This window comes from Manacus candei, unplaced genomic scaffold, assembly GCF_025592945.1.
Source record: "Manacus candei isolate 608988 ecotype Guabito, Panama unplaced genomic scaffold, ASM2559294v1 h1tg000049l, whole genome shotgun sequence".
NCBI classification, from domain to species: Eukaryota; Metazoa; Chordata; class Aves; order Passeriformes; family Pipridae; genus Manacus; species Manacus candei.
The window spans coordinates 713,265-740,998 of NW_026138097.1; the positions used below are offsets into that span (position 1 = coordinate 713,265).

The 27,734-nt window shown below is 41.1% G+C and overlaps 1 protein-coding gene across 11 annotated transcripts in view; it reads right to left on the minus strand.

Moving 5' to 3' along the window:
- Nucleotides 1–27,734, minus strand: part of HECW1 (HECT, C2 and WW domain containing E3 ubiquitin protein ligase 1) — a 258,654-nt gene that overhangs the window by 100,579 nt on the left and 130,341 nt on the right. For all 11 annotated transcript variants that reach the window (XR_007906638.1, XM_051799421.1, XM_051799422.1 and 8 more), the window contains one exon: nt 26,098–26,192. Coding sequence is in view for 10 of the 11 variants with exons in the window: in XM_051799421.1 (XP_051655381.1) it covers nt 26,098–26,192 (95 nt within the window). In the remaining variant the exon portion in view is untranslated. The remainder of the gene's footprint in view (nt 1–26,097; nt 26,193–27,734) is intronic.

The window sequence follows — 27,734 nt, forward strand, 5'->3', positions numbered from 1 at the left end:
TCCAAGTCCAGCAGGGAGGTGGTGCTACTAGTACTGCCTCCCACTGACTCTGGAGTCAAACCAAATGCTGCTCTGCCCCCAGGAAGCAGCAGCTCCTCGCCACTCTTGCCATTCAGCTGTCAGCCAAAAAGAAAAACAGCGTTTATGCAGTGAAGTTCCAATTTCTGCCAGGAAACAGTAACTGAAGTCCCACTCAGCTGTGACTCATTGCTCAGTATATTAAATATTGTGTAGTCAAGCTTAACTTAGAAAGCAAGCTGGTCTCTGCCTCCAGAGAGTGCAATGCAAGGGGGCACTACAGCCCAGCTAGCAGGGATTAAACAACACAACTGTCAGGTTAAGACACAAATGAGGCCTAGATCAAAAATATACAGGTTGAATTTAGACATAATTATAAAATAATGGGCTCTGTTGGACTTGACTTTTTGTCATAATCATTTTGTTTCTTCCAGACTATCTAAATGAGATAAAAGGTACTGAGTAGAGTGAGACTATGACTAAATTCCAGTATGAACATCCCTATTGGACCACAGCTAATTAGTTGCAATTGTTCTTTCTGTCTTCTCAGCTAAGTAGGTTTCAATATACACTTTGAAGCCACTACTGATTTCTGGATAGAGACACATTTAAATCAGAATGTGATTGCTAGAATTTATGACAAGAACTCAGTAACCTTTAGCAGCCAAAATTGTGATCCCACCAAGAAACAGACATTTCCTTATCACTGTGTATTTTTCATGCTATGTCACTAGTTGACATTTATTACACACTCTCTTTTAATGCTTACTATTATGGTCCTTCCATGATTTTGTCCAGGACAGTAACTGGGCCAACCAACCTAGACATGTGCACATTTGCAAAACATGTGGGTTTTTTTCAGTTCTTCAGTATTACTCTGGGTTTCTTTTTAGATCTGCCATGTATGTCATACATCATGGCAGTATGAATAGTTTAGCAGTCTACACTTCGAACAAATTGGGGTGGATCTGATGGGGTCCTGCAAGCACTAGTCTGTTCAAAACTTAAAAATATGTTGCTATTAAATGACCCTTTGGGGGCCATACCTGCATTAATGAAATTATATCAAGGCAGTCATAATATTGTTGCGAATTCTGATATGGGCAAAGCATCCCTAGCATGGCCAAACCTGCACTGGTGAAGCTTGGCATTATACAAGGGAAATAATAAGACATCCAGTCTCATAAGTAAAAGAAAACCAACATAAATTTATTTGCTTCTGGATGATCCATCCCTTCTGTGAAACAGGTGTACCCCACAGCATCCTGTCAAGTGCTCACCGTGCAATCATGGGGGCAAAAAGCCAGCCCTGCTGCATAAATTAGTTATATACTCAGTAGCTGACCCCAGTGTAGTTGTCTGAGATGCAACACTACATCCAAAAGCCAGTCGTTTTGATAATGTCTAGCACTTAACCTTAGCAATAGGAAACACCCACACTTTTTTGAAGCTTTTCCACTTTTCTTCCTGTCCAGCAGATGAGAAAGAGAAAGCATGGCAGAAAGGCTGAAGGAGAGATACACTTATCTTTGGGTTGAGACCTGGGGTGCACCATTAAAAACAGCTGAGCCAAATGCCTCATGTGTAGCTCTACCATGACAATCTGTGTTCCTCACCCTGCAGCAGTCTGGAGGCACTGGTCTGCCACTCTTCTCACACATGCACTGCAACTTCTCACCCACAATACAGGTCCTCAGGCACGGCAGGGAAAATGCCAGAGAACGCTCAAGAGCAGGTAGACATCCTCTCTCGAAGAATGGAGGAATTAAACACAGATGTACTCAGGGAAGGACAATAGGAAGGCCATGAAACTGATTATACTTTAATTATTGGCATTTCAAGAAGTCAGAAGGAACACCAGTGGAGGAAGGGAGAAAAATCTCCCAACATTAAATCTGCTTTTCTGAAAATAAAAAGACCTAATTGCTGCAGTTCAGATTCACTGTTTTCTAATGCAATACCAGATTGTCCCCAGTAGCGAGGACAAGGCTGCACCTGATGCAGGGCAGGGCAAAAGAGGGTGAGTAGTCAGCAATGTTCACCAGCCACAACACCAACTGAGTTTCATAGTATCTTGAGGCCTGAGATGGGAACATGCACAGGTCATACTGTTCCTGCTTGCCATTTACCATGAAAGAAATCCAGACTGATTTTAGTGGCTACAATATAATTACATTGGGAGTTTTGTCAGTATAAGTAAACCTTGAATTTAGTCATCAGGAGGTAAAAACCCCTCTATCTTCTCAACTGCCACTTAAAATATAGTTAGTTGACAGAAGGACAACATTCATCTTGTCACTTGACATTCTATGGACTTGAAGTCCTTCACATGAAAAGGAACAAATGTGATTTTCCCTCAATAACTTTTCTGCTCTTTTATGCCCTTGAAGTGAGAGCTCAGTCTGAATTAGTTTAATATTTTTAGTTGTGCAGCCCAGACTAATTATTTTACAAGTCCTGCTAATACAAAACAGAATGAATATGATTTTACTACATGCTCTTTTATATCTAGACATGAAGGGATGGGACATGAGCTGCAACTTCAAGCCTAGCTGAATCTCTCTCAGAAAACCAAAGGCTTCCCGAACTGGATTCAAACCTCCTTTTGCTTTCCTTGAATATAACTGGAGCCAGCATCATTGCCACTGATGGGAGCGTATATATTCAGACAGTTAGAGGGCTATCAGTACTTCTTCAAAATATCCTGCAATAAACATATACTGTAAAATCATCATCTTTTCTGCTACAGAGTTTCCTAGCCTCTGAAGAATTGCAAAAGATGACTGCCACGGCCTGTGATGGCTATCTGTGAAACATGGGAAGGTATTTGACGCCAGATCCAAGCCTCCTGGGACTTGCTAAGCTCAGGAAAAGGTCCAGGTTTGGTAGTGCTTTTCATTTTTACAGCACAGAGAAGAAAGAAGATAGAAGGAGATGAATTAAAACCTAAAATAATAGTATTGTCCTAGTATCACTTTTCCTTGTGAGTAGTTCCTGCAAATGCTAGAAGGAAGTCACGTGACCCTGAATGAGAAAGGAGGCAGACTTCACATTAGCAAATGGAGCCCTTGAGACTCGCTCCCTCTTTAGCCATGGTATGTGTTATGGAAAAAGAATTTAAAAAATCTTGAGAAATCCCAGAGCATTATAGTCCATCAGCTCTTGCTGTGACAAAATTCCAAGCGCATCACTAAAAATTTGTGAGGCCTCTGAGCAGAGGCCCAGAAACAGAGACTCTCACAACTAATTAAAAGTATCTCCTAAAATACCTTTCTCTTCACTAGTCTATCTAAATATATGGAAGAGTAACAAAGATAACTCTCTTGGTCATGAAAATAAAGTGGCTTACAGGGCACACTTAGGATGCCCCTATTCAGCCTCCCTGTTGCTCTAGGTTAGGATGAGGCAAATACAGGTATAGTGTGAATCAGGTCTGGAAGAAATTGTGTTTACCTGGTGCTGCACTAGAAGATCTGCTTTTGGACACCACAGTGAGCAGTAATAGTGTAGCATGCTGGCAAAACATGCTTTGCAGCACCGAGTTTCCTTTAGCATGTTTGTCAACTGTGCAGCCCAACTTCAATATTTTTAAAGTCCTGCTGATACGAAACAGGATAAATATGATTTTATTGCATACATCTACCACAACTGGACATGCATAGCTGGCAAATACAAGCACTTACTCCTTTTCCCACACACAGCACAGGAAAACACTGTTATGTCTTAGTTTTAAGTGTTCTGTAATGCTTTTTCCTCTCCAGAAGGACATTTTTGTCCCCTGTGCCCACACAAAGAGATTCAACAAAGCTAAGCAAATTTTCCCATAAGCAAAAGAAACATCTAGAGTAAGTTATCTTCCCTTTCCCTGACGGCCAAAGTACTTCTGTATCAGTAGCTTCTGTTGCGAAAGAATGGCAATATTTAATGACCATAATTTATATCAGTTATCTCCCATGAGCCAGTATTTCTTACATTTAAACAGGAAATTGCAGTGACACGAAAAACAGTGCTGCACTACCTGTTTGCTTTTGTTGACTTACCTGGTGAACATCATGGACATGACCTAATGTTCAATCCAATCACGTTTTGATTTTACAAGGTGCTAATTAAAACCTAGAATATTTTCCACTGAGAGCACAGATTGCAATACAGTAATATCTATTGCAGATTAAATAATCAGATACTGTAAACTGACAAAGCTCTAGCCTGGACAACACTATCTATTCACAAGAGTTTTTCTTTAAAAAAGCAGATCTAAAAACATAACAAAGTATTCAGAAGGGCTCACACTTCCCAGCAGTACTATCCACATCTGTATTGAAGATGGAAGTCTACAATGAAAGAAAACTAGGAACCACAAACGTAAAGCAGCAAAATATTTTCTGTTTGTACACACCGGCTCTGAGGATGAAAAGCGGTAGACTAGAGCACTGCAAAAAGAGAATGCTGAAACCTGTGCTTAATTCAAATAACAAGTGAAAAATAGCCTCAGCTCAGCCCCAAATTGTGCATCAGCAATCAGAAAAAGTGTTGCTAGATGTGTCAGAGCTAAAGATGGGGTGTTGCAGCGCTGGGGGAAAAGGCTGTCCATCACTGCCTGCACTACGTGTGCTTCAAGCTCCAGTTCTCTGTTTTCTGCTTTTCAAGGCCACCAAACTTGCCAGCAGATTTAATACAAAATAAATAGGTTTAATAGCCAGAATTCAATGGTCAGCAGCAAAAGAAGAAGCTGATGCCCTGTCTCCTACATCCTTCCATCTGCTTTTATCCCCTAATTCATCTGACATGTAAGATGGGTCCAAAACTGCCCAGCACAATGCAGGGGCAGAGTACCAGCTTCCACTCTGCACAGCTTTGCTGATGTTAGTTTAAACCAGCTTGGAGCTACTGTTTTAACAGACCTGTGCATACGTGGGACAGGAGTCCAGAACAAGTAGTCAAAAAATTATTCTCCCCTAATCTATTTCTATTGGCTTTTGCTGTTGCCCTCTTGATTCTCTGAATGCTTAACATTTGGACAACTCTCTAAAACATGTGGAAAAAGGCTTACACTTTCCACAGCTCAGCAGTGAAGTTTCTTATTACAGGAAGAGAGTATCGGACATCATCACGAGTCATATCATCATCACACTTCATATTCTACCATCTTCTTTAGAGAGGGAATTCCTCAGTAGATCTGCAAATGGGTGAGTATTCCCATTTCATCCCAAGTGCTGAATTTAAAAAGAAATAGTTTTGTAAAAAAAAATTGACTAAGCAAACACAGACTGAGTGCTTCGTTTCACTCCATTACTTGACTTCTTCAGTGAAGAAAGGGCTTTGGGATGTAAGGGGTGAATTCTGAAAGGAGCAAATGCAGATCTGAGCTCCATGACTGCCACTGACAGAATTATGGCTATAATCCCAGGCACCACTTTGAAAATCTACCCCTAATTAGTGGCAGTGCTTCAGCTGCAACCCCCACTCTGTTAATAGAATTATCCAGCTCTTGAATGCAACATATTCCACTTATCCTGTTAGCTTGTTAAGCCTTTGTGCTGGCACCATAGTATTTTTTTATCAGGTGCCTCCAAACAGCAGGCAGCTTCTCCAGCAGCAGCCTAGCTCCTGTTTGGCTCTCTGCAGCCAGCTCACATCCCTGAAGGACTGTGACCACACACACACAGAGGCTTCCCCATGTGCCACAGTCAGCGGCATTCTAGCCTTGTAATACACCACCTTCTCAATGCCATTCCCTAATTAAGTGGAGAATTTGCCTTTTGTGGGCATATAGTAATTGCCCTCTGTCTACAGAAAGAACCTTTTGCTTCATCTTGCAGCAGTGTTTATTGATTACTTCATTTATTCACAGGAGGCAGAAGTTTTTCATTCCAAAAAGTCCTGTCCTAGAAACCCTTAAAAAAGGTAGCAAGGAAGTGAGTAAACAACTGTTTTTTCCCCATTGAAAAAGTTATGAATTCTTTCAGCAGAGTCTAGATAACAAACCGTGGCAGACAAACTACATTACTGGAAAAAAAACCTGCTGCTTAGTATCATCAGTAAAGTCCTCTAGAAGGCAACTATCAACAGGCTTATGACAAGAGGACATCCAATGACAGTTCATACCCAGTGTATGTCTCCATGTTGGCATGAAGCTATCTCATATTCCCCAGCCGACCCTATGACTGTAGAATGCTATTTCAGCATAACCAGAATCTAGAATCAGAATGTTAAGAGCTAACACTTCCAATTAAAACAAAATCAAGGACTGAGGCAACAAATCAGTATCTCTGGCAGAGTTCAATATTTTTTCTTCCAAAATTTTATTAGATTCAGCTTTTTAATGGTTTTAACAGCTCTGCCTAATAAACTTCAGTTACCCTTTGACAGCAGAAGAAAAGCTTGATTAGAGATTCTAATCTTCCTTCACTCTTTGCAACTTCATTTAAATAAAGTCTTAGATTTTCAGATACTTTAACACAATAGCACATGCTTGTGCTTTGGGTTGTGGTTTCTGGGTTGATGGCTGAACTACATCTAAGCAGCAGACATTTTCTTTATACATAGCAACTTCTGAGAGGATTGCTTTCTGCAGCATATCTCACCAATTGCTCACACGCTGGCTCTGAGGCTGTATGCTATTTCATGCCAGTGACCCTTTGAGCCCTAACAAGTTAAAGTGGACCAAAGGATGACAGTAGTTTACAGCCCCAATATTCAAAACAAACTCTGGTTGAGTTAGCAGGGAAGAAGGCTCCTTGCAGTTGCTAAACAGCTTTGTAATTTCCAGTGTTACCATCATCCAGAAAAAAACCCGAAGAAAATCTGGGTTTATGATCAGATTTACATCAGGCAGCTGCCTAATGCTGAACAGGATTGACCCTGTAAACCTGACAGGTCCATACACAGAGTATTAATGTGCTTAACCACTCTGACAGCAAGAACTGCTTGTAAATATTATCCTCTCTGGAACAGCTAAACAATATCCTGCAAGCCACTGAAATAACTGGGAGGTTTGTCATGGAGAGATGAAAAGGCCCATTGGGCTCTGTCTGGATCCTGTAATTCTGCATTAAATTTGCCCCTTAGACTCCAAATTCAAACTTTTCATGAAAATCCTTTCTTTGTATGGAGAACTAAAAAAAAATTGCTGCTAACACCTTTTCTCTCTGCCTACGAAATGACGAGAGGCACCAACACATAGGATATATAGAGAATAAACACTCTGACACATCCACAACGTCTTTGGAAGGCAGGAAACTTGTGTTAGGCAGCAGTTTATACTTCCAGGCTGTCTTCATTACAGCTTCAGAAACTCCTCACTCCTCTAACACGGTTTGGATGGGACAAGTGCATAGATGAGTAATGCTGACACGTGTGAGAGACAACTGTATCTTTCAGCTAAGCTGTATTTGAAGAACAGCTCAAAGCATTAGTCATGCTGCCCAAGTGTCAGGACAAGGGAATCAAGTCAATGACCCTTCACACCATAAAAGAAGCAGCTAGGCAGTGAACAATGCCCATTCTTCTAAATGAATGCCTCAAATAACAGTTCAACCATGAATACCATTATTTCCAGAAGTGAGCTACAGACACTTTACTTTCAACCTTGGGTCCTACACTGAGCAGAAATGAGGCAACTGCAGAGATTTATAATCTGATTTTAAAAGTAGAGAAATACCTCTGCTGCTTCAAATGTCCGTCAATCTTGCTGAATCACTAATAAAACATTTCACTACACAGAGGATTTTTGCAGCTATGATGCCATAGAAAGGCTAAAGCTGGGAAGAAAAGAAAATCTTCTCCTTTTATAGTATCTACAGTCACTCAGTTAATACAGCCTCATTCGCACTCAGTGTTTCTCCTCTGTATCTTTTGGCAGATCTGTGAGACCCAGCAGAAACTGCTTATCTCACCTTAGTAAACCCATGGGTTTGGGGTTTTTTTGTTTGTTTTTGCTTTTGTTGTCTCTTTTTGTGGTTGCTTTATTTTAAATCTTTCTTTTTTAAAAATTCCCAACTGGCTTTTGCTGCCTACAGCATTCAATGTTTTGTTTTTCTTAGGTTGCTGTTTTTCAGAACAGTAGGCTTTAAAAAGTCAACAGCCTCTCTCCAGTGAAGTGGGCGTGTGGGAACACTGACTGGAATCAAACTGCCACAGAATAATCAATGTTGGAAGAGATTTCCTGAAGTCATCTGACCCTTCTGTCAAAACAGGACCAACTTAGAGCAGGCTACTTAGGCCCCTGTCCAGTTCAGCTCTGAATATCTCAAAGGATGGAGATCCCACGAGCTCTCTGGGCAACCTGTTCTAAGGTTTGTCTACTGTCTTGAGAAAAAAATATTCCTGAGGTCTAATCAGAATGTCTCTTGTTGCAACTTGTATCTATGTCCTGCTGTCATTTCATCATGTGCTGTGAGTAGAGTGTGCCTTCTACTTCCCATTAGGTAAAGTCATCAGTAACATCCCAAATATTACTTTCCTTAAGACTGATGAATAAATAAATCCAGCTGCATCTCTGCCAATCCTCATATGCAAAGTCCAATCTGAAGGATAAAGAAAGCAGAGGCCAGACTCATCCTGAAAATGACAGTGGTAGTGTGTTACAGCAAACTTGAGGTATGGCAAAGACTTCTGGGGAGAAGCAATATTTACAAAATCTGTTCTCCAAGATTAACAAATTAATTCATTACAGCAATTTAGTCATCACCAAAATCACTGTGAAGGATTTAGCTGGGTTCATATAGGATGCAAGACTTCTGAACATAAAGTCATTAAATACAACAGGAGGGGAAAGGGATGTCAACTAAATGCAGAAGTGCTGTCACTTCAGAAAATCATTAACTTCAGTGTGTATAATGATTAAGAACTTGTAGCTCTTAATAAATAAATCACATCTTATCAGCATCAGAGGCATTTTCACATGTGTCAGGTTTGATGGAAACCAGTGTACAATTCAACTCAAACACTTCAGCCAACACTGGGAAACTGTTCTGTGGCACTGAGCAAGGCAATGCAGAAGTTCATACCCCACGCTAGACACCACCCAGACTGTCCTCATCTGTACTCATAAGGAAGAGAAGTGACTCCCATTCCCACACAAAGTCCATATCCCCTGCTCTCTAGATCCCTCCCCTTGCCAAACACGCTTTCATGAAAGCAAATGTCTTCTGCAGAAAACATCACCCCTCATCTCCACCAGGAACATTGCTGCCCTCTGCCAGGCAAACAGGTCATCCCTTCCTTCCTTCCTTCCTTCCTTCCCGCCCTGCACAGGCAGTCCTCACGTTTGCTTGTCTGCAACTGTGTGAGTAATGATGGGCAAGGAAAGGAGAGGAGAGCTGGGCTGTCGCTGCTGCCCTTCCAGCAGCAGCTCTCACTCTGCTCTTCCCGATCCTGCAGTAGCAGGAACATATTGGTCAGCATGCAAAACTTTGGGCTACATGGAAGCAGGTCTGATCCAAAGCACCCCCTTGACCCATGCCCCCTTAAACAGTTGGAAAGAGAAGAACATGAGACACGATTTTTCCAGCCTTTTCCACAGGCTGTGATGCCAGTCTACGGTGAGACACAATGGATAACTGCTGAATTTGGAAGTTAATTTTGAATCTTCTAAAAGTGGTAAGAGATTGGCCACTGACTTTATGGCATTAATATTTTATCCTTTATTCTTCTGCTACAGTAGCATTATATATCCCTGAGCTGCAGGACACTGAAGTAGCCTGTGCTACGTATCACTCACAGCAAAAAGTTAGGATGTCATGAGAATAAACTTGGCAATTTCCACCTCCATTCCTCACCCTCAAAAGCACAACTGAAAAATAAACATGCAAACTCTGAGCATCCTCTCAGTGGTGGCAGCTCCAAAAAGCATGAAGACTCAGAGCATTCTACTGCACAGTGTAGAGAGGTAGCTGCGAAAACAGCAGTCCTGCAAGCTAAGCCTGACATTGTCACAGCTCACCCCTACAGCAAAGGAGATGTCTCACATGCCTGGGTGTGTCTGGCAACTCTGAGCACTTTGAGGTTCACACAGCGACCACTGCCAGCCAGCTGTCTGAGAGGCAGCCAAGTGGTCCTAAAGGCTGTTTGGGGCCAGAGCACAGCACGCTTTTCAGGCAGCCTGGACCTCTCCTAATCAAGATGATGTTCAAAACCTTGAGAGGAAGCAGTCAAATACAACATGAAAGAAATTTACTAGAAAAGGAAAAAGTGGAAAAAGAAAAGGTAAAAAGGCAGAGCTCTATAGAACACTAGTGGAAAACAAAGGAAAAAGCAGTCAAGGATTCTATAAGGAAAGCAAGCAATTAATTAATAAAATTCCAGATCTTTGCATCCTAAAAAAATCCCATTCTCCCTTTCAGACACATCTCAAAACACCCAAGCCAAACACCAGAAAAAAAACAATAGCTCAACTATGATCAGTACAGCTTTGTTAGAACTCAAACCCAATGGCAGCAGTTTTCAAACTTGCCTGCTAACAAAGGTAAGTGAGATCCTTTCGGGAAAAACAAGAGAAATAAATAGGCTGCTTTAAAACCCGGGATTTCCTGACAACTAGTGGCACCTCCAAACTTTTCCAGTATTAGGTTTAACTATTCCCATGTAGCTGAATCAGTTGTATGGTAACAGACATTGGTTGCCCTCTTCACCTCTGGAATCAAAGTCCTAGTACAGTTGTAGTCTGCCAGACAAAAGGTCATAAACATGTTGGTACCTGAAATATAGTCCATTATACATTTTGTGAACTGAATTTTAACAATAATCCAGGGTTAGTTAGGTATTATGAGTAATGCTGGTGCCTTTGCTAAGAGTATCAACATGTGGTCTAATTAATGGGGTTTATACCTATGTTCACCATAAAGTCCTACCACATAGCCATAAGGGCGAAAGCTGCCTCGGTGTAAATAAAAATCAAACTGGTTGAGTTAAAAAGGGAAGTGTGTAAGAACAATATAGTTGCTTTCCATCAGATTTTACAGATGTTTGAATTTAAGCCTCATTTTAAAGTGGAGATATTGAGTCGGGATATTGAGCATGCTTTCAGTATGGATGGAAACAAGCTTGTCTGAGAACTCAGCTAGTTAACCGGGGGAAAAAAGCCCAGATATTTAATGGAAGTGAAAAATACTTCTCAGGAGACTCAAGGATTAAAAATTAACAAAAGGTTCACAATTCTATTAAAGAAATATTCTTATGCACATCTGTTGATATCTAACATACTGACCTACATCCATTTTGCCACCTGTATGAAAGCCTGAGAACAAAAGAGGTCCAAGTAATAATTATAGGAAAAAAATATTTAGAAAAGTGTGTAATATTATATAACTTTATTCCATCAGCAAAACTATGTTAAGGGAACATGATTATCCCGTCAAGCTCCAAGAAACCAGAAAATGCAAACCTAAAAGATAACTGTGAAGCATAAAGTCTGCTTCTTGACAAATATAAATTGCAATGCTTCTTTCTTTTTTATCTGTCTCCAATCATAACCTTTTCCCAATATAACATTATTAATGTATTTGTGGATCACCTGGATTTTGTGTGAAGTTAAGTACAGACAATTCAAGATATACTCAATAAACAGACAAAACAAAGGATGACATGATCATCATAGGGTTTGCATGCATGACATGTACATACACACAACAAGAACATTCATGCACACTGCACTCAAATGGCAGATTCCTGCAGGCACCAATGTGTGTTGGGATGTTGAAAAACCTTCTGGCTTTCAGTCACCACCTGCTCTTCTCTATCACCTACTTATGGTATTTCTACTGAAACAACCCACGAGTTATACCACAAACATTCAAAATGACCTACAAATCCCCCAGTTGTAAATGTGTGCAAGTTCACCTCCCAGTGATTTCCTCAGTCAAGTCTGCTGATTTTATACAGGTTATCTGAGGGTATGAGTTATTTCAGAGAGGGAGAGATTTTAAGTACTGGTTACTTTTATAAAGGGTCATGCATTGTAAAACTACAATAATGTTCTCTCTTCAGATCTTTATCCCACCCCCCTTCTTCCCAGGAGTAAGGAAAGCAGAGCAGAAAACAAAAGAAAGATATTTCAAGAAAAGTAAGTTATTTTTCTCCATTACTCGGCCTGCTGGAAAATCCTTGGTTACTGAAAATCCAATAAGGAATAAAGCTGATAGCATCTATCAGCTGCAGTAGATATGAAACTTCACTGCAGGACTACACATAGGCAGGTTTAGTGCAGGCTGCAGATCTAGCTTTGACAAGTTTTATGATCTCTTTCTTTCCCTATGCATGTCTGACTGTTTGTCTGGCTGCTGTTCTGAGGTAAAGAAATCCTCCAGGCATGCTCGTGAATGGCAGTTGCTGAAATTTGCTGAAAATTGCTGAATGAGAGACTGGGCACACAATTGCTCATCTCAAGTTCCTCCCTCAGCTTGTATTCACATATAAGTGATACAGGTGCATGGACACAAGAAGAAGACTGGTACCTAGCTCCCAGCTTTCCTCCCACTGTGTCAACTTTCCAGCCAGCCACAGGAAACACAGCATCCTTTAGCTTAGGAATATGTGATTCCACATCTCTTTCATTTGTGGGTAGTTCAGAGACTTTATAATTTGTGCACCTACCCAAGAATTTATCAGTATTTTCAACTACGCATCAAAGCTTTGTAAAATGATACCTTGCTTTTGCACAGCAAATACACCACTTATATGTTCAGCTTATTTCTCATCTGTGTGTCCTAAACATTTCCCTCACATCTGAAAACCTGCAGGCTACAGCTCTCACTGCAACACAGAACATAGGCAGCTTGGTCAGTGCATCAGGAGTTCCTAGACAGAGATGCCAGATAAATCTCCATGCTCTTATCTGAAAGAAAACAAAACAAACAAACCATCCAACAAAAAAACACAACCAAAACAACCACCAAATCCAATTTTACTCAACTTTGCTTTATACTCCAAAGCAGCTGTCCAAAATGACACGCCTTACAGCAAATTAAGCCATTTAAAATGGCCAAGAAAAGAAACACAATGCAAATAACTTGTATCTAGCCTATATTTGTGCAGTAGTTCACCCAGGCTTTGAGAGAGAGACTACTAGACAGGGATATCTCTATTACTTCAGTGGATCTGGCTTTCAGATTACCATAATCCACACCAATAGATTAAAAACCCATAGTCACACCTTTGTTAACATCTCTCCCCGCAGAGTAACTCTCCTCTTGCCTTTTCACTCAGTAGTGAGTCTGAGACCCAGCAGCAGACACTGTTAAACAAAAGATCATCTTCAAGAAACAACTTGAGCCTCTGGCATCCTAGCATTGTTTTAAAACATCAGATATTTTAAAAACACACCCATGAGCCACTAATTCTGCTGCATTTACCACGTTTCCCTGATGTCCTATTTTTGTGTCATCACAGAGGTATCACAAGAATTTTACAAAACAAGTTCCTTTGCTGCCCCAGCTCCACCTACTTATTTTGCCTTGTTCTTTGTAAACTCTTGAAGGGCCATTTGGGATTTTATTCATTGCTTCAAATAAGCAGTGAGTTCATGTTTTTCCCTGTACACCTTTTAAAATTTATTCAACATCTTAAGAAGGCTTATCCACACTAACAGTTGTCTCTCAGCTAATATTTGCATTCTTTCTTCAACATGAGTAATTTCTTCTTTGTTCTAAACTAATCAGCATGGCTTAGTATGCCGATTTTCCTGAATGGACACGTCAGTCAGAAACCTGGCCACTGCACTTTTCAGCATGGCTAATACTTGCTATTTAGTCCTCTGCTTTGTCTCATCAGTTAATAGGAATTAATAGCAGATTACGGTCTATGACAACAACTTTCATTTGAGAATTTCTAACCCTTTCAGAAAACATTAATTCTTAGCACATACCTGAGAGGTAATACATTTGCACCCACATTTGAGATGACACATAAAGATGACCAACAGTAGTGCTATATAACAAAACTGAACAAGATATAAAAATAAAGGCTCAACTATCTTGACATTGCAGGTACTAAAGATGGATCATCACTAAGAAATTAGAATCTGAACAATAAGAATTCACGCATTAACTAGTCTTGAAAAAGTCTCGGTATTATTTTAATGACCACCAGAACACAGGTTTCTTTTCTTGATGAAAGCACAATGTCATCCCAGAAACATGACTGTAAATTACTTCCTGGGTCATGGGGGCCAATACATACAGCAATTGGTACATCTCATCCCAAGTGATTTAGATTTCTTACCTAATTAACATAATTCCTACTTCAAAAGTCTTCTACCTCAGAAGGTAGAAGTAAAGCCTTTGATACTGTCTCCCATGGCATTATCCTCAAGAAGCTGGAAGCCCATGGCTTGGACAAGTACACTTGTTGCTGGATTAAAGACTGGTTGGATGCCTGGGCCTAGAGAGTGGTGGTGAATGGTGCCACATCCAGTTGGTTTCCGGTCACTGGTGGGATTTCCCAAGGCTCAGTATTGGGGCACATCCTGTTTAATATCTTTACTGATTATTTGGACAAGGGGACCAAGTGCACCCTCAGTCAGGTTTCAGATGGGTGAGAATATTGATCTGCTGGAGGGTAGGAAGGCTCTGCACAGGGACCTGGACAGGCTGGATTGATGGTCTGAGGCCAATGGTCTGAGGTTTAACACGGCCAAGGTCTGGGTCGTACACTTTGTCCACAACACCCCCATGCAGTGCTATAGGCTGGGGGAAGAGTGGCTGCCTGGTGGAAAAGGACCTGGGGGTGCTGGTCCACAGCCGATTGAACATGAGCCAGCAGTGTGCCCAGGGGCCCAAGAAGGCCAATAGCATCCTGGTCTGTATCAGAAATAGAGTAGCCAGTAGGACTAGGGAAGGAATTTGTCCCCCTGTACTCAGCAGTGGTGAGGCTGCACCCTGAGTACTGTGTGCAGCTCTGAGCCCCTCACTTCGAGAAAGACACTGAGGTGCTGAAGCATGTCCAGAGAAGGGCAATGAAGCTGGTGAAGGACCTAAAGAGTAAGTCCTATGAGGAGCAGCTGAGGGAGCTGGGGTTGTTTAGCCTGGGGGAAGCTCAGGGGTGACCTTATTGCACTTTACAACTACCTGAAAGGAGGGTGTAGCAAGGTAGGGCATAGCCTCAAGCTGTGGCAGGGAAGGTTCAAGTTGGACATCAAAAAGAACTTCTCCAAGGAAAAAGATGCCAAGCTATTAGAATGGCTGCCCAGGGAGGTGATGGAGTCAGGCATCCTCCAGAGGTGCTCAAGAAATGACTGGACTTGGCACTTAGTGCCACGGTCTAGTTGAAGGTTGGTGATTGGTCAAAGGTTGGACTCGATGATCTTGGAGGTCTTTTCCAACCTAAGCGATTCTATGATTCTGTTCTGTGATTCTATATCTCAGTTGCAATTCTACACAAACCCATGAGTTTGTTGTCCACACTCAAAATTTCCTCTCCCTATATTGTTATATAAACACCCAAAGAACTTCAACTCATAAGTACCAGAGGTTATCAGAGATCCTAAAAATGTTTGATTATGCATTCAACAAGAATTTGATTTTATATTAAAAACTGTGCAAGAAAAGATGCAGATCAGAATCACGTGTCACCTGATACACGTGCTTTTAAAACACCTTAGAAGAAATTCAGTAAAAAGAAACATGGTGAAGCTATAAGCAATGCTAACTGATACACAGATGGGAGATCAAGAGCTTCTTATCTCCATCTTCGCTAATCCTGGAACATGGGAGAAGAAAACAAAATTGAATAAAGGTAAATGCAAAATGGAGGAAAGCAAAAAATTTTTTTCTTGCAAGGCCTAATTAAAGAGGGAAATTTGACCCTGTGGGGATAGAGAAAGCATACACTTGACAAGCTCAAAATTATTTGCCTGCTGCAACGACTTGCAGTCATCAAGCATCCCACTTAAAACACAGACACAAGTTTTTCCAGCAGCTGCCCCTTTACACACATCCAGTGCACAGTGAGAAAGGACAGCTAGTGAAAACATTAGGGCCTGTCATGGTGTGGATAAACAGTCAAGGAAAGAAAACAGAGCACAGAAAACCAAACCAAATCCTTTCCTCTTCATGTCCCGTCAGGCAGTGCTGCAGACATACCAAATCTGACCTGGAGGATTTCATGCCCATGCACTGCAGGATTCTTATAACTTCCAAGGTCTTAGGTATTGGACTAGCTGCATACTGGAGAGGACTCACCCTGGCAGCATTCCTGCTCCTTTTTTTCCTGATTAAGAAATGTACTTTTTTAAAATTAAGATTGTGCCAAGTATAAACAGTACTTTCACTAAAGAATAGTCAAACACACACACAAAAATGGGTAGAACACAACGTTCTCTTTTTTAATCCATTAGCAGGCCTTTAGTGCACCCACTGAGACTTAAATCAATGTGTAAAAAATTGGCAATAACAAATCAAACTGACAAATGCTGGGGGAGAGGACAGAAATAATCTATTTTGTGAAGCAACAACAAAGCAAATCTTTTTGCAACTTCTGAACTGATACACGCAGGAAGGCTGAGTCATATAGCCTAAACTACCTCTAGTAATTTCTCTGGTGTTCACCCACAATCAGATTCATACCCTATCACAGTGGGTAACTCCTAGAAGGAAGGAAGCAGGAGGTGCTTCATTCAGCAGTCTATCACATTCACCTCTGAAGTGTACTCCACAGGTCTAATTCCTTCCTTCCTTCTCCCTTCAACAAAACTAAATATCTGCTTGCAGACCCACTGTGTAATGTCAGGAACTGCACTGTTTTTCATTCACCTGACCAGATGCAAGAGGGAGTATCTAAGAATGTAGAAGGCCAAAGCAAGAATGATTATACTAGTGCAATGTGTTGAACAGTTGCTGATCTCTCCATAATTTACTAAACCACAGAAGGGAGTAATATGATGTGCAGATATTACTGTGGCTATTATGTGACTGTAAAAAGAGACATTCAGAAAGCAAAAGTATCTAGGAAATACCAGACACGTATTGAACCCATTAACAAATAAATGGCTTGTGTAATGGTTGTCTTGATGTTGCTGAGATAAAAATCACTCCAGTTCGCATCTGTTATACTTTTTATTTCTTCACTTCAATTCTGTGCTGCACTGCAAGTCTGCTAATTAAACCACTCCAAATCTACATTTAAGAGTTCATACAGGATCAGATGTCCAGTAAGGTTAAATTTGACCCAAGTGTTTTCTTTGAAACAGTATGTGCAAAGAAACTAGGGCAACAGGGAGAAGCCCAAAATTGATGCAACTGACCTGTAAAGTGGCGATTAGACTGTGGCCAGTGATACCTAGGGATGGCTCAGCAGCACCACAATTAGTGCTGCTTAATTAGAGTCCATGAGAGGGCAAGACATTGACAACATTTTAATAGAAACTGCAAATGGTAGCATTAACCCTGGCTTTTGTTCTGTTCCACTCTGCTTTAAATCTGCAGAACTGCACATTTAGACTACCAGAATAGGAAAAAACCTGATGGATGAGCACTTACAGAATTATTTTACTTCATAATTTAAAAGATGCCAACTTTTTAAAAATGTTACCTCTTTCCTGTTTAAATCCATTGCAGCTATGCCTACAGCAGTGCATCATGTGTGAAGCTACTAGAAATTTAAGCATGTCTGCACTGGTAAAAGAGGACTAAAGATGACAGTATCAGGACCTCCACAACTTCCAGGTCAGATCACTCACATTCCACTTTTCAGTGCACTGAAAAGGACACCTGCCCCAGCCACACTGCCTGTATAGGCACACAGCCTTTCCATGCTTCAAGTGCCTGGTACTCTGCCAGGGATATATCTGATATATAGGTTCTTGCATTCTCTCATATATTACCTGGATTTGTCACAGGATGCAAAAAAGCAGTGGCTGCCAATGCCTCAGCAATATGTGCAGCGTGGTTGCCTGACACAGCACTCAGTGCTGATTGTTTCAGAGTGGCAGGGCCAGTGTGCTGAACATCCTCCTCAGTGACAAGGACTGCATTCCAGGGAGGTGCTGTGCTGGTCTGCGCTGACCCCTTGCCCTGCACTGCATTTGCACCACACAAAGTTGCTCTTTTCCCTTCTCCCCTCGATGTGCAGTCCTTGAAGATGTGTGTGAAATATGCCAGAGGATTTATGCAGAAAAAACATTGAAGAGTATTTTGGGTGCATTTCTTGCATCAAGTCTTTTCCAATCCACTCTGATTTTTGATGCCAAGCCTAATTTTAGGTACTTGCACTTGAAATTCCATTATGATGATCAAATACACTACACCTCCGTCTTTCGTACGGACAGATCAGGAAATTACGAAGACTGTAAAATAAAGTAACATTTAAAATGTTAACAGCTGTGTGCTGGAAAGCAGAGACATTCCTCACGGGTTGGAACAATAAAAATGCACATACCTATATGTTGGGAGTTGTAGGCTGCTGCTCAGGAAATCAATGCTGGTATTCACAAAGAAAATTGATTGTACCTCCCCTGCTCAATTTGTGCTTGTTGGATAATAAATTATGAGCACCTACCTCTCATAAAGAGTCTAAATCTATGAATGGGTGGCGATAGGAGTTTCAACCACACTAAGCTGAAAAGTCAATATCAAGATAGGGGAAAAAAGCCACCAGGAGCATGGACCTGGATAATTTCTTACTTTAGCTATTGACATATCTGGAATCTGTCATAATGAAAATGCAAGTGACCCTACTTGTCAAGTCTATTCTGTTTTGAAAGATTTTGTCAACTTGAAAGAAAATAATCAAACATTTCCAGTAAAGTCAGCGGAGTTTCAGCACATGCTCTGCACCTTTACTGAATCAGGACTGTAAATGCAAACATTACTGGACTGCACTCAGAACAGTGTTTCATTGCAAACGAGTTTTCTTAGTATTTAAAGAAAATCTCAACCATCCCAATTAAATATGTGAGTAGAGGAAATAAAAGGAAGGAAAAGTTTATTATTTATAACACAGTGACTATAGTTATGCTGCAGTCAGAGGACCAATTACACCCTGGTTATGCTTTCCAACTCCACTAATTCATATAAATGGAGTGCTTGCTACATGACAGGGTAATTGCAGTGTAAATACAATAGTCTTTATACAACTGGATACTGAAAAAGTGTCAGTGTTACTGAGGTGGCAATAAGAATTAATTTGGACGTGTCATTAACCTTCAAATTCTTTGAATCAGTGATAATTAGGATATAGAAAAGCATAATCAAAAATGTAATTACACTGAACTAAGGGCTCAACTGCACGAGTATTAAGAGGCTGCTCATGGGAGTAAGTATGCTTGAACATAAACTGAGGATCACCAAATCAAGCTGTAAAACACTACCATGGTTTTATAATGATGCAATGTGGAAGTGAAAAACTTAATTAAGGACATTTTTGAGCTGTAAGAAATGTGCTGAGGGTTGTTGTGCACACCAAAAATAATTCCCTTGTATTTTGTACTGGGGGATCAAATTCTGCCAGGAAACTCGCCTTTCCCTCCTAGTGCATGTTAGCTGTAGCTCCTGTAGTGGCTAGTGGATCCATTCTCTAGAACATTTCAAAACAAATGTACAATGAATGCAGACAGGACTTTGAAACATGAAAGTGCTAAAGTTTCCTATGCACATAAAATCTTTACCAATTCCCTACTAAGAGGTACTACTAAACTTCTTTGTTCTAACTCTGATCAGCTTACTGTGAGCTATGACACCTTCTTAACTCTGGATACCATAATTTTCTTTTGTACACAATTACCAAATTGCTCCTTGAATGCTTAAGGAAAACAAATGACATACATAACTTTCTGTTAAAATGGTGAAGCAACTCCTCGATCAGTGTAAAAGTTTCTTTAAATTCAAAGGCTCATGTGCTCATGTTATACCACTTCATGATGTTAGCCTACACCAGTGGCAACATGAGCACATAAGGCAGGCACGTAGTGGACAGCACTGCTGCTATTGTGAAAGAAATCCCACAGCAGGAGAAAACAAAAAATGGGCAGATATTTCCAAAAGATGAGAAGCCTACACAGGTCACTTTCCATCCACAGTTTATGGATCAGCTACTATCATCATTCATCTCAAATGTGTAATCAGTGGAATCCACTCTCTTTCAGCAATTGTTTTTTAGGATACATATTTTGTGAGGTGCCCTTTAACTCTGTATCCTGGCAGAGAGCACTTCGTATTTGACTGCTGGAATCTACACTTCCTTCCAGGTGAGTGAGTATTTTCCAGTCATTTCCCCTGCTCAGTTTGGCTTGATTTTTTTCATTCCTAAATTACATAATCTCCTTTGCAGGTAATAGGGGAAGACATATACAGGGATGGATAGAATATAGGTGGTACTAAACAATGCTGTTCCTTGCCTTGTATTTGAAGGCAGCTGCAGCTGAGGGAGCCCTGGCTACCTCTCATCTCAAGATAAGGAAAGGGGATTCTCTAGCTCACTCATGACAAATACTCAGTCACCTAAACATACCCATATCTTCCAGAGAAGTGCTGCTTCCCTCCCTGGAAATGCTGAGCCTTCCAAGGAACACCACTTACACTTGTTAAAGATGTACCTGGTTTTCATTCTTTGCTGTGATTAATTGCAGCAGCCTGATGTTGTGTTTCCATAAACTCTTTTTTTTAACCTCAGTTGCTGAACAGTGCAGAAGCCTGCTCCCTCTTCTGCTCCCTCTTTATTCGCTATTCCTTGAAGTACAATTATTCCTACGCTCTCGAAATCAGACTGTTACAATGTATTCTGTAGCAATGTCCCAGAAACAAGGACAGTTTTAAAACTCACCTATCACAGAATCAGTCATGAAGTGAAAAAAGAAGACACAGATCAGATTTTTTAAATCCAGCCTTCAAGATAGAATTAGAGATGCATACTCTCAAAAAATCCCATCTTGCAGCACATACATCGAAATGAGGCAGAATGCTTCACTATCAATGCTTCACTCCTTGGCAGCCCACGCTCTGACGTGACAGCACATAATGCAAATATTTATAGTAGGAAGTCCTCAGGAATGATCAGTCACCACCAAATGGCAGCAGCTTATCAAGCACTAATTCCTGACATGGGAAACCCAGCTGAGGCAGCACTTCCACAAAAACACAACACAGAGAAGGTCTCTTTCAATAATTAGCTCCAATTTACATAGCTTTCCCCATGATGCTAAGTGTATTTGATGAGTGCCACCATGATGTATGAGACAGGAACTATAGCATGAAAGCTCCAGAGGTTCAATCAGCTGAGGTTCCTTGCATCAAATACACAGTGCGTGAATGCTCCCAATTTAGTGAAGACATTTGTCCTGAGGCTAAAGCATTGATTCTCCACTTACTGTCTTTTAATTGTGATGTATCCAATTTATCTTTTTAGGCTATAAACTCTTAGGGGAAAAGGTTCTTCTTCACTCTGCATGCTGTTCTCATGCCAGCTTTATTTTACTGCACGTAAACCACATTCAGGTTAAATCATTTTCATATTAGCTGGATAACACTTTTGTATTGCTAGAATTAATTGCTGTACCATGTATTTTTTCCTACAACAATGTCTGATGTAAGGATGAATCAGTGGTGACAACATTATAAATAAATGAAGAGTAACAAATAGAGGAACATTCCAGATGTTGTAAAAATGTCCTTTTCTACTCAGAAAATTGTTTGTTCATCCATGCCATGGTAATGTTTATGCTTTAGTAGTATAAACTCCTGCGCACAAGCACTGCTTTCTACTAGTCCAGAAAAAAGGAAGCCATCCAGGATGTTTGTTTTTATTGTTTTTCCCCTCCAGAATTGCAGGTGCTCTGTTTTACTGCCATTACCCCCAGGCCTATCTGCTGCCCCAAATTCACATTTACACTCCTGCCATGTATGAATTGGCCAAAGTGCACAGCCCTTCGTTCCCAGATATTCAAGCTTGATGATTCACAGGCGATAAAATGTGACAGGACTTTTCACCAACAAACGAACTGCAGGGCATCCTAATCAGCAGGCAAGGCAGCTCTAATAACTGGGTTACAGCGTAAGGAAATAAACTCAAATGGAGCAGAACATTCATAAGACAAGAAACACTACATGCTACTCAGCCTAAAGCACCACTGGTGCAATACAAAGACATCCAACTAACACAGCAACTTTTTTTTCCCCTTTGGAAGCAGGATTCCTTTCAACTGCCAGTTAAAGACGGTCTCAGCAGCGCGTGAACAAGAATGGCAACCGCTTACAGCCCCCAGCATGTCTACTTCAGGTTTCTTTTCCCTTTCCAATTGTAGCAAACTGCAGTCCGACAGACAATGGAGTGTTTTGTTGTTGTGGTGGTTTTAATTTGCAGAGTTAGGATACTGCTGGTTTTCAGCGTTTTCAGGTCTGGTTGACAGGCAGGACAGGACAACACACCAAGCCGCCCACATGCCAGCTGCTGTCCCTGCCGCAGAAGGTGCCACACGCTCAGAGGCTCACACAGAACCCACTTGGGTGGCTCTGGCATCAGCTGCAGATGAATTTGTGCTAACAGTGAAAAACACTGTCCCCAGAAGGGCATCTGTCCCCAAATGTTGCTTCTCAAAGGACACCTGCTCTGGATCTTTTTCCTAAGCTGTGCCAAACGAAAAGGTTTGCTTGTGTCAAATACACAAAGCCTCGCTCCCTCTGTTCCCCTGCGGACAGCCTAAGCTCAAAGTGAATTTGTGATGCTGTCACTACAATGGCAAAACTCTCTTTGGTTCAAGGCAATCATCTTTTCAAAAAACTTGAGCCTCTACATCCACAGCAGGATCCCTAATGAGATTTTTCTCCCAGCAAAATTATTTTTTCTAACACACTTGGGTCCCTCAGTCACTGCTAAAACTCCTACTGACTGCAATACAGGGTAAATTTCTAAGCACAGGCCACAGGATCCCTTCTTCCAGCAGACAGGATGTGCAGAAACCTGTCCCAGGATCTGAAGACAGTTTCCTCTGAGCAGCAGAGCCCCTCTCTCCATCCAGCCCACAGCAGTTGGGAGACCATGGCTTTTGCTGGTACTGTAAATGACATGCCTGGTAGACTGAGGCATTGCTCTGAATCACTGGAGCAATGAAAATAGCTGAGGAATTTGATGCATCCTATTCCATCAAGAAGGGCCCTGTGTGCCAAGTCTCACTAGGATAAGAAGTGTCAGGGACCTCAGACGAGCTATGCATATGGCACTAGACTATTACGGCCCTTAACTGATCATACAGAAGAATGGGGGAAAATAAAACAAAGTACTTCTTCCCTACTCAGTTGTGCTCAGATTATGATGCAAGACATAGGAAAAAAAAAAGAGATGGGGCTGCCCCCCTCAGTATACTTCACTGTGGAGGCACTGAAGAGAGATGGGAAGGGACCCAGCAAGATGGATAAGAAAAGCTATAGATAGAAAAACTCTCTGACTGAAGATGGATGAGCATAGCAAAATACAAACTAGAGTATCTGCTGGTTCTTTTGGGCAACAGTTTTCTGATCATTGCTCCAAGTCAGTATCTAGAAAAAATATGCTTTAAAATGGATATAGAAGTTCATTTTGGGATTTCTTGAACACTCTCTCCTTCCACCAAAACCACAAGTCCATTACTGAAATTAGTGAAATCACAGCCAAAAGGTGAGTACAGTTCTAAAGGTAATGTCTGCACTTTGCACAGTGTAACCCAAGCCTCAGCAGCAAGAAGCAAGAAAAGGTTAGGCCTGGGCATATCCCTTGTTATCCCCTTCCCCATCTGTGCAGTAAGAGTAACACCACTTGCCAATGGTACAGGGTGCTGTTAAACATTCAAATACTTTAGTAAGGGTTGGGCATGTACTGCAGAGAGCCAGATGGAGAAAGCCATCTGATGGTGTCAGCTGGGACTGGAGTTTGGAGGATCACACTTAGCTGAAAGCCTTCACACAGGCAGGAATCAGCCCAATATTTTTCTCTAAACTCTAAAGGAGTTTTCAAATCTATAACACTTTCCCCCACCTCTTTGCACTCATACAGAAGGGTCCATCCAGGTTCATATTGCATAACCTTTGTTGCCATTCCTTTCTTTTGTTGTCTTCATGTTTGCCTTACAATGCACATAATAAGTCATGCAGCAAAACAACAGAGAAAAAGATGCTGCACCTACAACACTGTTGGCCTCTCTGGTCTGCAAAAAACCACACCAGCTATTTTGCAATCCAGAAAGGCAGGGAAAATTAGAAGATGATAGAAAAAGAATGCTATTTCCAAGGACACTGGTTTGGCCCTCAAACAGAAAACTGTTATCTGATACCACTTTTAATTGTATTTTATTTTTCAGTCATACACAGTATACTCAACTAAAGGTCATAATAGGTGGTTCTCATCTGATTTCTATGGAAGACCATGAGTACTGTATGAAGAGGATTTTTTTTTAAACACGAGTCTTGCTCAGCTGCAAGGGAATGGTTGCTTTATTTCCCTAGACATACGTATGTAAAGGCCTCAACTGAAGAACTTGGAGAGATTACATATTTGCATATGACAAAGGCACAGGTCCTCAGACATTCCTCTACTAACTCCATACATACTGCTGATACTTAATAACAAAAGAGTAACCCTTCCATACTAGACTTGAAAAATTTGCTTAAGTCGTTCCCACTCAGGTCTAAGACATGGATGTGAATAAAGCAAAAAAAATTATTCTAATCTCTAACCTACTGGTATTTATTGCGTTGGTTGGCTGGCTTACCTTTCAGAGAAGACTGGGACTACATCAGTGGCATAGACTGTCTTCCCAAATTAATAACTACTGGGAAATTAACAGCAAGTCCTGAGTCAACAATACATGACTCAATACAGGTTAAAAAGAACTTTTTCAGCATCCCACACGATGAAGATATCCAAGGTCAGATCATAATATTCCCCTGAAGACAGCTGAAGTAAACTCTCCAGGCTCTAAAACTGATGAATGGCTTCACTGTGAGCACATCAGACAGGCACAAGACATGAGTGCCTTTTATTCCTAAAGGACATGCCAGCAGCCCCTACCCAGCATCCAGTTTGCAGCTACTGTGTGCATCCAAAGAAGGCAAAGAGAAACCACCAAAGTCTTTTCATGGCTCAGTGGTGAAGAAACTAATCCTTCCTAGCCCTGGTGGAACCAGATGCTGCCAATACACAGCATGGGAGACTTTTCAGTTCTAGAAATATTAAGATTAAAAAAATCCTAAAACAAAAAACCACACCAAAATAGAAGTTAAAAATTTAAGCTTCAGTGATGTCCACTGAAATCTAAATACACCCATAGGCAAGACAGTTCTTTCCTGAAACCATCTTCCAGACTAAACAATATCTGAGGTCATCCTTTTCTTATGCTGGTTGGACTACAACTCCTCAGCTCATGCAGGTCTCTGCCAAGCCTGGCAGGCAGTGAAATGCTGTCAGCAAGGCCAGACAAGCTTTGGAGGTCATCAAGTCTCTCTGCAGGCTTCTAAAAAATGTTTCACTCTCAGGTGATGAAATTTTCCAACACCAGGCAAGATATACAGCTTTTTAGATCCATTTGAGCCACAGAGCTTTGCTAAGCTTTAGCAAATCAAAATTTCTCTCAAAGAAGCCTCAATCTGTCAAAAATGATGTCCAGTGTTTTGATAGATCGGGTCCTGGGTGCCCGCTTCTTACCACTGATGGGAGTGTGTCACAGTGTGGCTGCTCCTGGAACTCAGGGACACTGCTGTGAGAATGCTCGTGGCTTGATTTTGAAAAAAGCACCTTAAAACAGGAAAATTTTTCTGGACACTTACCATATTTACCACCTAAGGATCCCAAATCCTCTAGAAGTATCATGTATCATGCAAACCTCACAACAAGCAGTAGAGAGAAGGTAACTTTACAGAAGAGGATGCAGCTAGGATGTGGGACTTGCCTCAGATCAGAGAGGTTATCTGCAACATACTTAGATCTGAATCTGCATTCTCCTGGTGTAGAAACCCACATCTCCATTGAAAGACTACACATTTCTCTGTACCACAGTACACTGCAGAGCAAATCTTACGTTCAGTTTTGATAAAAAAGTATACAAAGCAGGCAGGGAAAGCAAGGCAGAGCACAGTGAAAAACAGGGAACATACATGAAAAAAATAAAATGTCAGCATAACTTACAGGAGCTGCATTGTTTTTCACTGTGACACTCGGAGTTGTGGCTCGTAGGGCCCCGCTCACACCATGGTAGTACTTGAAGCAGATCTTTGTTTCAGCTAAAAAAAACCAAGAAATGGATTATTTAAGATTAGAAGAATTGCCAGGGAGAAGCTGTGTGATCAGTTGCAGCTCACAGGCATAAGACTGGTAAGCAGTTAAGATTTGGAATGGTTTATTCTGTCTGTCTGGCACGACAAGATATCTCCTGCCTCTGATCTTCCCCTTTGCCAGAGTGAAATTTAGAGTTTGGTTCCTGTGATTTAAAATAGTTCAAACCCAAACCTCTTCTGAGCAGCAGTTATGACAGACAGACCTTAGAGCACCTGAGTAGATTCTTTTAGCTACATCAGGAAGAAAAAAAGTAGGAACAGATAAACCCTCGTTGTTAGACACACTAAACACTAATGTGCTAAGAAATTGGGAAACTTTTTTAGGACAATGAGATTGCATAGTTGCTCGCTGACAGGTTTCACTGTGCCAATACATTCTGGCCTTGGTCAGGGCAAGGACATAGATCTCCACAGATTAACTGCTCTGTCAGTAACAACATTAAAGCATTTTTCAGAAACAGCAGAGGATCACCAGACCCTGACTCAGTGTATTTCCACTGACTTCCAGATGTTTAGATTAGGTGAGGAACACAGGAAAGATCATGATTTTGGGCATTGACATTCAAATAAATAATACTAAGTGAGGGAAACTCATTCCAATAACTGTATCAAGGCATATAAGTGAAAATAGCTTCTTGCTAATCAGCCCCTCACAACCCCCTTTCTTGTGTGCTACAAGAACGAAAGACAGTTTCATCCAGCTTTTCTGTTGGACTGTAACTACAAACAGATGTGAATTGCTAGTATTTGCCATGATCCTGCTCCCCTTCTTCCCTGGAACCGGTGACCTCCTGGTGCACATCCTGGCCTGCCTGCTGGCAGCAATTATCCACTGTTATATATGTAACAGGTATGTTCCTCAGATCTGAAAAACACCTGTTTAAATAAAAGCAGCATTCACATTTTCTAATTTTAACCAGAAAATGCCATGGAAATTTTCGTCTGTTCCATAAAATACTTGAAGGTGCTCTTCCTAATCAAGTTTTTCCTTAACACCTCCTTTGCAGCTGCTGCTGAAGCCCAAGGAAAACACCAGCCTTTGCCTGCAGAGCCACAACAACATTCACTGCAACTACAGTGCCTATGTAGGAAAATAATAAAGAAATGCCAGCTATGTATTTTAATATAAAAATTGTATTGCAGTTTTAACACCAGTAACAATATAAGCTAAATCACTGCAGCTGTGACAAAAGATTATGCAATATTAAGAGCTGAGACTTTGGCCACAGATTACGGTGCTGTTTGCTAGATCCAAGAAACAGCCACGCAGTGCTCCAAGTGGAAGCAAAACTTGGAGATGTGAAAAGTGGTGGAAGCTCTCAAAAATGCAGGCCTGAGTCACTTACCCTGATGCCCACACACACACACACAGGGATACAAGACGAAAAAGAAATCCTGATTTTTTTGAAAGACAAAATAATTTTAGAAGTGCAAAGCCTTCCCGACTTTCACATGTGACTTGGGAGATGAAAAGCAAAGAGCTTAAGT